This window comes from Crocuta crocuta, unplaced genomic scaffold, assembly GCF_008692635.1.
Source record: "Crocuta crocuta isolate KB4526 unplaced genomic scaffold, BGI_CrCroc_1.0 scaffold9, whole genome shotgun sequence".
NCBI lineage: Eukaryota > Metazoa > Chordata > Mammalia > Carnivora > Hyaenidae > Crocuta > Crocuta crocuta.
This window is the reverse complement of record NW_027551567.1, coordinates 10,660,084-10,675,021: the sequence shown is the minus strand read 5'-3', so window position 1 is coordinate 10,675,021 and position 14,938 is coordinate 10,660,084. Positions and strand designations below refer to the sequence as shown.

Here is a 14,938-nt window from a genome sequence, read left to right as displayed (position 1 = left end):
TATTATCGTATTATTATCAGTGAATTTCTTTTTGTTTGCGATTAATTGATTTATATCAATTTTGTGTGCTTTCATGTTGGGGGAATAAATATTTACAATTGTTAGATCTTCTTGGTGGATAGACCACTTAATTATGATATAATGGCCTTCTTCATCTCTTGTTACAATCTTTGTTTTAAAATCTAGTTTGTGGGGCGCTTGGGTGGCTTAGTCCGTTAAGCGTCCAACTTCAGCTCAGGTCATGATCTCACGCTTTGTAGGTTTGAGCCCTGCGTGGGGCTCTGTGCTGACAGCTAGCTCAGAGCCTGGAGCCTGTCTTCGGATTCTGTATCTCCCTCTTTCTCTGACCCTCCCCTGCTCACACTGTCTCGATCTCTCTCTCAAAAATAAATTTAAAGAAAAAGAATAAAATCTAGTTTGTGTGATATAAGTATGGCTACTCAGGTTTTCTTTTGATTTCCATTAGCATGACAGATGGTTCTCCATCCCCTTACTTTTGATCTACAAGTGTCTCTAGGTCAAAAATGAGTCTCTACTAGGCAGCATATAGATAGGTCTTGTTTTCTTATCCATTCTGATATCCCATGTCTTTTGATTGGAGCATTTAGTCCATTTACAGAGTAATTATTGAGAGAAATGAATTTAGTGCCATTGTGTTGCCTGTAGAGTTGGTGTTTCTGGTGATGTTTTTTGGTCCTTTCTAGTCATTGTTGCTTTTGGTCCTTTTTTTTTTGTTTTGGTTTGTTTGTTTATTTATTTATTTTGACACTCAAAGAGTCCCTCTCAAATTTTCTTGCAGGGATGGTTTAGTGGTCACCAACTCCTTTAGGTTTTGTTTGTCTGGGAAACTTTTTCTCTCTCCTTCTGTTCTTAATGACAACCTTGCTGGATAAAGAATTCTTGGTTGCTTATTTTTTCAATGATGAGAGATTCATATCTGACCGGATTTGAAGCATCTGTAATGCCAGAGTACACAATAGAGAGGGACAGGATGGATTTGTCAAAACCTGTGTTCTGGAGCTGAAACATAACACAAAGACAGAGTTTGGAGAAAAGACACACAATTGTTTTATTATTTTGTCAGTAAAAGGAGGCTGCAGAAGGCTAATGCCTTCAAAAACTGCAGACCCACCCAGGGGAAAAGGCTGAGTGGGTTTATAGGAAAATACAGGATGGTGGCTGTATCAACAGTGCAGCCAGCTGCGTTCATCGTGTCTTCCAAGGTGACTAGCACTAGCAGGGGCCATCCAAGTCTGGTTACATTGAGGTCAGCAAGATATCCATATCAATGCCAAGTTCCTGGAACAAAGAATTCTACAGAAAAACAATTGAAGGGGAGGGAGAGGCTTCAAGATCGAGAAAGAGAAAAAAGTTTTAGTTAAAAGTCAAGCCTTGCTGAAGCATCAGTGTATCCATCTTAATTTCTATCCATCTTTACGTTTCTGTAGTGGTTTCAGCTTCTGGTGACAAAAAGAAAGAGAAGTAGCAAACTCACTGTGCAGCATTGCTATTTTGATGTATATCCTCAAAAGGAATGTCTTGAGTTAACCGCAGTTATCTCGATATCATTCCAGGCCATCTGAAATATTATTCCAGGTGGTTATGCCAAGCCACTAGATTGAAGGATTTTTAAGTAAAAAAGTAATATCAGAATTGTATTTACTGAACACACGCACATAAGCACACGGACACACTCACTGCCAGCAAGAATGCAGGGGATGTGGGGTGCCTCAGTAGCTCGGTCAGTTAAGTGTCCGACTTTGGGTCAGGTCATGATTTCATGGTCCATGGGTTCAAGCCCCACATCAGGCTCTGTGGGAACCTGGAGCCTGCTTCACATTCTGTCTCTCTTTCTCTTTCTGCTCCTCCCCCACTCATGCTCTGTCTCTCTCTTTCAAAAATAAATAAACTTTAAGAAAAGAATTAAAAAAAAAAAGAGTGCAGAGGATGAGTTGTTGTGGGACAAAAGCAGACACAGGAAATGATGTCCACAGCAGGGTTGTTCAGAATAACAAAAGTCTGGAAAGAATCACTATGTCTAGTGGCAACAAAATGATTAGATTTTGAAAAGTTCACATGGTAAGTATGATATACAGCAATGAAAATGACTGAATTATACCTTGAGTAAAAACAGAAATACATTTTGAAAATATTACAAAATTATGGTCATATAAAGGGACAAAGAATATGCCACCAAAAATGTAGGAAAGAGATATAAGAGGGCCACCTGGCCAGCTCAGTAGGTAGAGCTTACGGCTCTTGATCTCAGGGTTGTGAGTTCAAGCCCCCCACATTGGGCGTGGAGCCTACTAAATAAAAAAGATCTAAAAGGGTGCTTTGGCTCTCTATTTGTTAAAGGGAAGTGTGATAGTCATATTTACACTTACTATATTTGCAACTGATTTCACAAATATTTGAGTGTTTATAACTTACAAGGCATCTATAAGCACAAGAAGAACATGTTGTATAAGCACATAATACATCTGGTATAAAATGGATTGTGAAAGCATGATCGGTGGCACAGATATTACTGAGGAGACGATCTCATTTGTATGTGGAATCTAAAAAAGTGGAACTCATGCAATGAGACAGTAGAGCAGTGGTTTCCAGGGGCTGAGAAGGGCATAGGGGATTGGAAGAGGCTGGTCAAAAGGTATATGCTTTGTTATGAATAAGTTCTGGAGATCTAATTTACACAGCATGGTGATTATAGTTAATAATTTTGTATCGTGTGATCTTTAGTTGTGTCCGCCACAACGGATGTAACCATGTGAAGTGATAGATATATGAATTAACTTGACTGTGGTAATCATTTCACAATGTATATATCAAACCATCACATTACACACCTTAAATATATGCAATTTACATTATACATTATACATTAATTAGTATAGAAAAATGAGTTTAATCTAAAAAGTGATGAGAACAAACTAATTAGCACATATTTAAAATGAAATTCCCCCTTTTTTTCTTTAGCAATATTTCAACCATTTTTGTGAAAGGAGTTAAAAATGGTTATTTCATAGATTTCTTGGAAAAATACCAATAGTAGGTAAAAATAGTAAGTAAAATGGGGAGAGGTAAACAGAAATGAGCCGATGATACACTCATGTCTTTTGACACTTTCTAGCAATGACAAGATGACAGAATGAAGAATCAGTATTTGTAATCATCACCATATTATACTATGCCAAAATACTTGAGTGATATGCACTGTTCCAAAATAAAATTTCATTTGTAATATAGACCATTTTAACCATTCCTCTAAATTAAAAGAAACTTGCTTTAACTAGGGACCAAGATGTTAATACATTTATTAGCTAACTCCTGGATGATTTTAATAACTTGTAAGAGAACACTGGGAAATTTTCTCAAAACTCAGGAAAAAGTGTGTCTCTTGACTTGCTCCTCACCTAACAAGAATTATGAAAAGGTTAACTCGAGGGTAACTTCTTTTAAAGTCTTGACTGAAATGAATCTTAATTTTGAAGATGAGCCATTTTCTAAATTTTGGTAACATAAAATCCAGCACATTACAATTATTTGTACAATACTTTAATGTTTCTAAAATAAAAAGTCTAGCTTTTGCACACCAAGGCTATTGGTAGGCAGGCATAGAAGCTGAGAAAATAAATTGTCAGGCTGCAAAGGTCTATTTATGCAGTTAAAATCTGACATTTCTGTATTATGTCTAGAGTGTATTAGATTGTGTTGCCTAAGTTCCATTTCTGCAAGTGTCCTGGTTGATGGCCTCTATCGTGTAAAAAGTTCATGCAAGGTTGGGGTGCCTGGGTGGCTCAGTCAGTGGCATCCAGCTTCAGCTCAGGTCATGATCTTACAGTTGGTGGGTTTGAGTCCCACATTGGGCTTCCTGCTGTCAGTGTGGAGTCTGCTTCAGATCCTCTGTCTCCCTCTTTTCCTGCTCATCCCCCACATCCTTATGTTCTCTCTCTCTCTCAAAGATAATAAGTAAACATTAAAAAAATTAATGGGGCACCTGGGTGGCTCAGTCGGTTGGGTGTCCAACTTCGGCTTAGGTCATGATCTCACAGTTTATGAGTTTGAGCCCCGTGTTGGGCTCTGTGCTGGCAGCTCAGAGCCTGGAGCCTGTTTCGGATTCTGTCTCTCTCTCTCTCTGCCCCTCCCCCACTTATACTCTGTCTTTGCCTCTCTCGAAAATAAATAAACGCATAAAAAAGTTTTTCTTAAAAGTTTTTCTTAAAAGTTAATTCAAGGCAACACTCCTAAACAGTTTCAAAGCTTGCTGTGAAATACGGCACATGTAGAATCGCTCTCAAGATTTCTAGTGAATCACCCATTGCCCATATATAATGATGGAACAACTCCCTTGTTTGGTGATTATGACATTTGACTTAATAGGTTGAATAAATTTTACTGATACTAATAATATTAACAATTAAGTTATAGTTTTTATATCCTAGGTATTATAGACAGAACTGTTATCATGTTTCACATACGAACTTCTGGCCACATCATATGGGTCATTGGATGCTGGGTTGCATATCATGAATTAAATTATGAACAACTGAGATTAGCAGAAAAACATATTCAAGGACTGTGAGTCTGCATTCCTAACAATGTAATACATCAAGAGGTTAGGAGTGATGGAAATAATGCAGCAAAAATGTTACACTGACCTTATGACTAAAATAAAGCCATAGCTCTTCAGGTGCTTAAGTATGTTGTACTGGCCTTAAGAATGTGCCTTGAAGAATTCCAACTACAGGGAATTTAATAGGCCAGGGGCCCCCACAGCCACACTCTGAGCTCCATCACTGCATTTGTGCCATAGACCCACCTTCCTGGGGCTGCTTCCATCCACTTTGGGCATGCAGGGATGCTAAAGCAGGAGCAAACATACCTGGGAGATGGGGGACTCCTCTGGTGGTCAACTTTGGTTCAGGACTTGTCCTGCTGAACTTCCTTAGACTACAGAGCAAAGATAATTTTTTAAGGTTATTTATTTATTTTGAGAGAGTGAGAGTGCACACATGCACATGCAAGTGAGAGAGGGGCAAAGAGGGAGTAAGAGATAATCCCAAACAAACTCTATGCTGTCAGCACAGAGCCCAATGAGGGACTCAAACTCACAAACTGTGAGATTATGACCTAAGCAGAGATCAAGAGTCTGACAACTTAACCTCATGAGCCACTGAGGCATCCCAATCAAAGATACTTTCATCCAAACCTACTTCCCTCTCCTTCATCTGGGGTCACACTTAAATTGCATCTGATGGGCCTCAGCTTTTCCTAGTTCCCTCCCAATTTTCTTTCAGAGGCATTTCCTTTATTCAAATCCTTACATGTTTAATCTCATCTTGGTGTGTACTTTAAAATTTTTTTTAAATGTTTATGTATTATTGAGAGACAGAGAGAGACAGAGCATGAGCAGGGGCATGGAAGGGACAAAGGGAGAGGGAGACACAGAATCCAAAGCGGGCTCCAGGCTCCGAGCTGTCAGCACAGAGCCTGACACTGGGCTTAACCCCACAAACTGCAAGATCATGACCCGAGCCGAAGTCACACACTTTACCAACTGAGCTACCAGGTGCCCCTTGGTGTGTACTTCTTAGAAGACTTGGACTAACATATGTCCAGAAATACAATGCTGGGGATTCAGTTAACAGTAATGTGATCCATGACAGATTGGTGATTTTTTTAAAATCCAAGATATCAGAAAATGATTATGGGTAGTACAAGCAGGACCTTTCGGTCGTCTGTATACTGGCCTTTTGTAATAAGACCCAATCTTAGAAAAAATTGCCTTTAGAGCCAATATTATAAGTCATAAATACAAATCACTCATTAATCCAGTCAACTCATTTGGGAGTAGAGAGTAAGTTACTTAATCTCGTATGTTTTAGTTTCCCTAATGTAACATGGGAATGATAATTGTACCTAACTCATAAAATTATTCTGTAGTCTAAAAGATCCACTACATGGAGGCACCTGGCTGGTTCGGTTGGTAGAGCCTGCTACTCTTGATATTGGGGTTGTAAATTTGAGCCTCATGTTGGGCGTTGAGATTACTTAAAAATAAAATCTTTAAAAAAAAAGCTGCTATATGTAAAGAATATAGAACAGTGCTTGGCACATAGTGTTAATTAGCGCATTAGTGATCATTATTACTATCAGTATGAATTTGGTATTTGAAAACATGTAGTTTGCAAAAACAGCTAAGATAGAAAATCTACATTTAAGTGAAAAAAAGAAAAGGTATGGTCAGAGTGGTTAGAAAAAAGCTAGAGTTTGTTCATTCAGTGGTATGTCTGAAAAGGGCAAGAACTTCTTTCATTTGCTTCAAGTTTTGCACTGTTTTCATATAGCAAGCTTATTTATTAATTGTAGTTTGATACCTGGTGAAATAATGCCAGTCACTTTATTTTATAAAATGTGGCTACTCTACTATGATAATTTAATTAGCATTAAACTGGTTTCCTAATAGTAATAATAGAAAAATATATTCTAGATCAACCTTTCAAGTGGAAAGGAAGGCTGGCTAAAGTAAATGAGGAAATAGGTCATCATGGGGATTAGCAAAATTTAGTGAATCATGAAAAAACAAAACTGGGACCTGAGAGTCTTTAGGATACAGCTCTAGAAGCAAAGTGGTTATATATGTTTATTATTTCTCTGAGATAAATATGGCCTACACAGGCTTAATAGGATTGTCCTTATATCATGAGAGCAGCAGAAAGCTTGATGACATGATCTGTTTCTGAAGTCTGGATATATTGTTTTAGCTGAGTATATGAAGTCCTTTACAAAGACTTAAATTTTTGGTTAAAGGTCCCACCCAGATCAAGTAAAGTTACATGTTTACTTGTCGATTTTGTCTAGTAGAATTAAAAATCACTTCTGTTTATTGGAAAAGATAACTACAAAGTTATTGTATTGGTCTGTAAAACATTAACCAGGTTTTTAATCTAATCCAGCAATCTTACCTTCCTGTGAATGAGCCATACTTTTTTCTTTGCATGCAATTTTTTGTTAAAAATTGGATATTTAAAATATCATAATATGGTAACTGGAAACTACATTCACCTCCCCCGCCAACCCAGTATTTTTCTAGTACTTGTAGGAGACATTAAAAGCAATCTTTCTGTGGCACATGAGTGTCTCAGTAAGTCAGGCAACCCAGTCTAGCTCAGGACATGATCTCACACTTGGTGAGATTAAGCCCCGAGTTTGGGATTCTCTCTCCTTTTTTCTGTCCCTCCCCCAGTCACATGCATGCCCCTATGTGCACTTGCACTCTCTCAAAATAAGCTTTAAACATTTTTTAAAAAGTTTATTTATTTTTGAGAAAGAGAGAGTGACAGAGAGACAGAATTCAAAGCAGGCTCCTGGCTCTGAGCGGTCAGCCCTGAGCCCAATATGGGGCCTGAACCCATGAACTGTGAGATCATGACCTGAGTTGAAATTGGACACCCGCAAAATAAGTAACATTTCAAAACAATCTTTCTTAAAAAACCACTGGCTCACAAACATCTTAATATGAGTCCTGGTTCATATAATTAAGGTGAATCTTTGGGAAAATTAAGCTGATTCAGTAATTTTGTTTTAAACATTTTTTAATGTTTATTTTTGAGAAAGAGAGATAAGGGGGTGAGTGAGCTGAAGTGTCAGCACAGAATCTGTTATGGGGCTTGAGCCCACAAACCATGAGATTATGCCCTGAGCCGAAATCAGACGCTTAACTGACTGAGCTGCCCAGGTGTCCCAGTAACTTTGGTTTTAAAAGATAAATAATGGCTGCATCTTTTCTATGGAAGTACACTGTATAATACAAGAATACATTTTATTTAAAAAAAAATGAAGATTGGGTTTGCTTTCTCAAGAGACAAGTTAATCTGAAGTCCTTAAATTTATGGTCTACTGACAGATAAGCTAACATTACTTACATAATATTTGGAAGAAAAACATTAAGTGTGTTCAAACAAATTCAATTATGCTTCTGACATATATTATTTATTTTTTAAGATTTTATTTTTACCTAATTTCTATACCCAGCATGGGGCTCGAATTCACAACCCCATGATCAAGAGTTGTATGCTTTACCAACAGCACCAGTCAGGTGCCCTATGACAAATGTTTTAATTAACAGTAATAATGTTTCATATTATGTCAGGTTGAACATAATTTCCAAGATCCTCAGGTAACTTAAAACTTTGAACTAATATTAAATTAGTCAACAGTGCCTGTTGAAATAATGTACTGAGAGCTTTATGTGTTACCGCCCTCCACCCCCCAAAAAAGAGCAATAAGAAATCAGGAGGCTCTACAAAATAGCTTAGAAAAACAAGTTTTCTATTTATTTTAAAAATAAGTTTGTAGTTACTACATTGCAGGGACAGGAATTCTTACACATACATTCTAGTTTGTATAAAAGGATTCAAAGAATTATGCATCAAAACTAACATAGAAAGTGTCCACATAACAGTAAAGAAAGGTCCAATCAGTATGTACAAAAAGAAAGGGCACTGCTATTCTGGTGTGAGACTGCCGTTTATAACATGATACTTCCAGGTTTCTGGAAGGAAAAAAACAAAAACCTCAATAAAGCTAAATAATTTGTCTTTAAACTCTGTTACTTATTACATACAACAGATTTGCTTGTGTTTAACATTGTTTTCTGTACAAAATAAGTATAATTTTAATTTGAAAATGTGTCAGTTTCAACTTTAACCCTCTAGGTCAGTTACTTTTAAAAAATTGAGCTACATTCTACATGTCTAAATATGATGTGACAGGATTTAGCAGTTTTCTAAAAGATCTTTAGTAAGACCTCTCATCTTCTTGCAGTTTTAATATGGTCCAAAAATGTAACTTTGTATTTTGTCTCAATTTATAGTTTATCATTGTGATTAATCAACACAATCTTTTTTTTTCCCAATCAACACACACAATCTTAAAAGTCATGAGTATGTGTGTGCCTCTGCATCCTATCGTGTGTACTATATATCATTTCAAACCTATTCTCTTAGCTCCTTAAATGTAGAAACTCATAGCCACCCACTATTACGTATTTGGTTTGTGCCATATAAAGGTTAATTTCCTGATGATCTTATCTGCATTAAAAAAGTACTTCAACAGAGAGCTATCAAAACTAAAAAGAATATATACTTATAGCTCATAATGTTTTCTAATTGCTTTACTGCAGTGTGTACAAGATTTATCTCTGGAGCATCAAAGTGGTACTTACAGTCTTCTGACTCAGTTTGACCTCTTCTTGGTTAGTGTACATAGTACAAAGCATCATTTGGAGTGCTTAGCTTAGTATAATTAAGAACATAAGTAGTTTCTTAGTAAATGTAATATTTAGTTCAAATCACTTGGAAATTTGGGGAATTTGGGGGAAGTGCAAGGACGAAAGTAAGGAAAAGGTGTATTTTTCTAATTTTAATAGGAAGATAAATTCTTACCTAAATATAACTAAACCACATCACCATCTGTTATGTAAGAAATACTTTCTTACTATGGGGGTAATTCACAGAACGTAGAAGTACTTCCCCTTTTATGACTCTACAACCATGTATTTCCTGCATATAAGAACGCTTATAGCCCTTTAAACACTCAAGTATCTTGATCCTTTCAACCTACTCAAAAATTAACTTCAGGTGGACAGAAACATTCAGAATAAAAATTTGCTCTTAGTTGACATTTGAGATACACAGGTATATTTGCATGTATAAAAATGGAATGCTAGAATTAAACACTCTTAACTAGAGGAACTAATTTATATTATCAAATTTTAAAACATGTAAATGTTGTGAATACAACATAAGCAAAAATATGATTTGAATACATCTAATTAACATACTACACTCCAGATGAGGGACAGTTCTAGATGTTAACACACATGCTGCACGACTGGTCTTTTTGCAGACCAGTCTCTCTTCTGCAATTCATTTCCAAGTGATACTAAATTCAGCCAAACTCTTATTTCAGATGTGACATGATCAAGCCCACAATTATTCTATATAGTTATTCTAATTAAATTTGAGGAAGATAGTTTCAGGATAATGTTAACAGTCTTCAAATTTGTGAAGTTGTGCCAATAATAAAACAATGGAAACAAGATCAACAAATCTTTAGTATATCAATTTATGCAGAAAAGTCTAATGACAGAGTAGACTGCAAAGGATAAAATTTTAAGAAAGTATTTATCTATTGCCCAGAGTTGTTGAGACTGTAATTAGACTGAATGATTTACACTGCTCATTTGCAACATTTTATAATTTTATAAGATTTGATTGGGACTGGAGACTACCAGGGTGGAGGGAAAGATTATTAGGTACTTAAAAATTTATAAATTGATTTATATTTTCCATGTATGCAACAAGTTAGATTTCTGAAACTTTCAATAAACTTGAGGTTTTTATTGCTCACCTAAGACAACTGCCAACATTTCTTTTGGCCTACAAAGAGTACATATACATGGTGTCATTGTCTAAAATAGGATTATTTTTTCAATATTTTTGATATTTGGTCAAACAGAACAAAATATGGCGATGACTTAAATTTCTCAATTCAACTTTTGCAATGTATAGAAGCTAAATTGTAAAAATATAAAATCTAAATATATGATATTACTAATACATTTTTAAGTGTTTTAATTACAAAGAATCTGGATCCAAGTCATTTTTGCTTTACTAAGAAACCAATGTCTAATAATGTCCAAATAAGGCCATAAATATACAGTATCTTTAGAACAGGAATAATAACATTTACTTGTTGCATGTATGATGGTAATTACTCATTTCTTTGCTCAAGAGTTAGAACTACTCCATACATCGTACTAGAGGTATATTCCACTCTAAGACTGTGTATGCTCTTCCTTTTTCTGTACACACCTTTAAACTGTACACTTATTTTTTACAAAAATGGATTTATAGCCTATTTTTTCCCAACACAATGCAGATGACATCAGGAAATTACATGTTTCAAATAGATTGCCTTCAAAAGCAACAAATTACTTTAATGACTTAAATTTCAAACATACACATTATTCTCAATAATGGTGTAACTGACAGACTCATTTTACTATACAACCAAGCCATCCATTTCTGCATTATGAAGAGTTTAACTACTGAATTTTAATTATATAGTTAAATATATTTGTTAGAAAAAAATAAATATACAAAAAACCTGAAAAATTTGAAATTATTTTTCAACTGCAAAATCACAGCAATCCAGTTAAGATCTGGAAAATGGTTTACTTAATTTCACAGGAGGTTTTCTGTACAAATTTAGTTACAAATGATCTAAAAAGCCCAAATGCATCACTTTCCATTTTTTTTCAAGACAATTAAATGACGGCTAACATTTATCCCTACCAGAAATAAGTAAAGAAATAATTATGTAATGTATTTTGCCAAGGTTCAATTAAAGACTTTATTTTTCTACATCAGGGTCATGCTGATACATATTTTCCCATCCTCACTTTTTAAAAATGTAGTATCTGAAAATTTTGGTTACATTTTTGTACCATACCAGTCCTCAGAAAATACTACATTCTTTAAACTTTTTAAAAAATGGACAATAATTTTTAAACAATAGAAATGGTATTTATGTTGGATTTTAAGGTATAAAATAACTACTGTACCATAAACAAATAAATAACTGCTTTCCTTTTCCATAGCAGTACATATAGCAATACATTCTCCTAAGTCATATAGTTATCATTTACAATAGACAACTCAATTTTACTAATGATGCAAAAAATAATAGAATACAAGGCACAATCATTAAATGGAATTTTTCTTTAGGGTGTATATTGACATACCAGCGTGATAAGGATACCATAAAAAGTGCAGAAAAAACACAATGTGCAATGAGACCACTGTATAAAACATGATTGCATAAAAAGTGATTTGGCCTATTTTAACTTTTAATAATTGAAAATAACCAATCTTCCCCTTAAAATTAAACTATAAAGTATGACATTTTAAAATTATTTTTATTCTACCACTATCTAAAAAATCCTGAAAAAAGAATTTATACCTGGGTAATAGTATAGAAGTATGTGTTTGTATATATATTTAATTATACCCATTTATCAATATATACACATACACACACAGACACATTTCTTTGTAAGTCATTTTAGCCTATTAGATATGTCTAAAGTTTAGAAACGACATTAATCCAGATCAACAAGTAAACATCAAATCCCATACCTTTTTCCTGTATTTTCCTTGAATCCTTTAACCACTTAAACATTTTCTCTAAAACATCTCTGTCAAAGGACCCACCAGTGCATTATTTTCTACTATTAAGTACCAAAAAAAGATACATCTCAGCATAACTCTTTTTAATAACGTGCTCTTTAGAATAATATATAGCCTTTCCAATATTGAAAAGTGTATGCTGTCCTGACTGTCAAAAACAGGCTTTCCACTGCACTGATTCTCAGTCTTTGGCACAATAAACAGAGATTGAGTGATTGATATAAGAATCAAGGTCTGAAAAATTAGACAGTCAAATGTTTTCCAATGTGGATATGTTTCCTTTCCATCAGTACATTTTCTCTTGTGTTTGGCAGAAATGGAATACAGCAAAAGCCTCATCTAGATTCTTTGCAGATGAACATTCTATAATTAAAATTAAACTTTTTAGGGTTATCAAATGGTGGGAATTTTTATATGTATCTAGAGGAAACACACTTCTTAATTTACTGCTACTCTGGCAACATCTGTCTTCCTAGGGGCAAGACTTCTGTATCAATAGAAATGTACCTGGCTTGGTCAAAAATAATTCATTTTAACATGAAATGCTCTATCACTAGGAATACTATGTTCCTTAAGAGTGTAGCAGAACTGTCTTTTCCAGAAATAAACTTGGAATTCATTATAGGTCAATTTCTTTTGTTTCAAACAGTGAATGAAATGAATGTTGAAATGCATAACCTATCTAAAGGCAATAAATAGCAAACATTTAAAATATATACGTATATATTTATATATATATATTCATTTNTCAAATCGTAACATTCCCTAATCCACCATAGCAGCAAGGAAGCAGAAGCCTTAGTTCTACGTATTCCTTAACTGTACCTGCTTTATGATTTTGAAGTAAAATATTTTGGTACAAGTTACCAACCAATTAAATTAGCTTTTGCTTTTTCAGTCAACTTTCGGACTCGTCCTCTACTAGAAGTTCCAAAAGTCAAAGAGGTGTCTTCGAACAACAGCTGCCTTTGCTCCTCTTCAGAATCATCCTCATTGTAGAAAGCTGTCCTTCGACCTTGGTTTCTAGTTCTCATGTGGGGTTCAGAGCCTTTAAGTTCCTCAAACTCTTCTTCTTCATCCATAGGATCATCTGTCTTTTTTCGGTTACTTCTCCTTAGCATTTTAACACTTGTAGGAACTATGAGATCTGAATCTAGTTTTTGTGTCTTCATCTTCCTTTTTGGTTTTCTGCCTCCACGACTTTTCTTCTGTAACAAATCCTCCTTTACAGTATTAGTTTCAGAAAGAAAACTGCATGTTGAAGAAGGAACTACTTCATCTCTGATTGAATGCACATTATTTTGCTCTGAATTTTCTGGCTTTGCATACTGTAGTTTTTTGGGCTTTCTACCCCTTTTCTTGTGTATAACTTCACCACTACTGGTATTCACTTCTACCTTAGGCTTCCTCCCAGGTCCTCTCTTCACAAGTTTAGATGGCTGCCCTCCATGGCCATTTACTTGAATGCTTCCTGGTACAAGAGCATTGTTCCTGCAATCTGCTAAAAAGGAACAGTAGTACACTTAACATACAGAATTGCTCTTTCTATTTGACTCTCAAACTAGTCGGTAAGGACACTGCTATACTTATGTAAGAATGCAATTCTAATTTTTGTTTTTACTAAAATGAGAAAAGGAATCAATAAAAGGCTAATAGTTTAATGATACCATTTTCTACTTAAAACTCAGAGAAAGAAAGATCCTTAATGAAGTCATTAATGACCTTACATGAGGGAAATGACACTCAGCAAATAACCTGTTAACATTGTAAATTATGATACAGCTGAGATCAGCCAAGGTTTCTTAGCATCACTACCTTTCCTACATGTTCTAATACATGAACATTGTTTCTATTACACAAAATGACCATATTCACTTGTATGGAGCTTAACAACCACAAAGAACTTTACTGCTTACCTCATTAACAAGTTTTCAGTATTCCTACCTTTAAGCATCTCAATCATGGAAAATGATATTAGTATAAAATCCATGACCTTCTAACTTGGTAATCTGAATAAGTAGTAAACATATTTATCCCCTTCTACTTACCTCTAATCACGTTTTCTACGAGGGATGAAAGAAAAAGAGATAACAAGACCGTAATGATTCTAACTCTTATTTGATCCCTTTTTCGATATGATTATCATACCCTCTCTGATATCAGAGAATAGTTTACAATCTAAATATCTGCTTATGTTCCTCAGAAGAAGAATCTCCTCTCCTAATCCTACTACAAATGAGGTTTCTGAGTACATCTACTAGAATAATTTATATTATTCTACATAAAAACTGCCATGACTTTGACATTCTTCATCTATCCTAAGTGCAACAGTAGAAATAAGTTACTCTTAGTTATGAACTATGTTCTCAGAAATGTTTAAAAAGGATGAAGTAGGGGCCCCTGGGTGGCTCAGTCTGTTACGCATCCAACTTCGGCTCAGGTCATGATATCACAGTTTGTGGGTTCAAGCCCCGCATCAGGCTCTGTGCTGACAGCTAGCTCAGAGCCTGGAGCCTGCTTCAGATTCTGTGTCTCCCTCTCCCTGACCCTACCCTGCTCATGCTCTTCTCTCTCAGAAATAAAACATTTCTGAGATAAATAAATGTTTTAAATAAAACATTTAAAAAACATTTAAAACAAATTAAAAAAAAAAAGGATGAAGTAAACAACTAAACAGCAGT

General features: G+C 35.0%; 1 protein-coding gene and 1 long non-coding RNA gene across 2 annotated transcripts in view; both read right to left on the bottom strand.

The window, feature by feature from the left end:
- Nucleotides 1–1,076: 1,076 nt before the first annotated feature.
- LOC144220195 (uncharacterized) lies at nt 1,077–4,996 on the bottom strand. Its single transcript, XR_013331656.1, has 3 exons — nt 4,886–4,996; nt 1,496–1,579; nt 1,077–1,314 (listed from the first exon to the last, which is right to left on the bottom strand). It is a non-coding gene; the product is annotated as an uncharacterized LOC144220195 (long non-coding RNA).
- Nucleotides 4,997–13,011: 8,015 nt separating this feature from the next.
- The window catches only part of PHIP (PHIP subunit of CUL4-Ring ligase complex), a 116,746-nt gene continuing 114,819 nt past the window's right edge, over nt 13,012–14,938 (bottom strand). Inside the window, exon 37 of the mRNA XM_077750355.1 lies at nt 13,012–13,758. Within this exon, the coding sequence (XP_077606481.1) occupies nt 13,121–13,758 (638 nt within the window). The 3' untranslated portion in view covers nt 13,012–13,120. The remainder of the gene's footprint in view (nt 13,759–14,938) is intronic.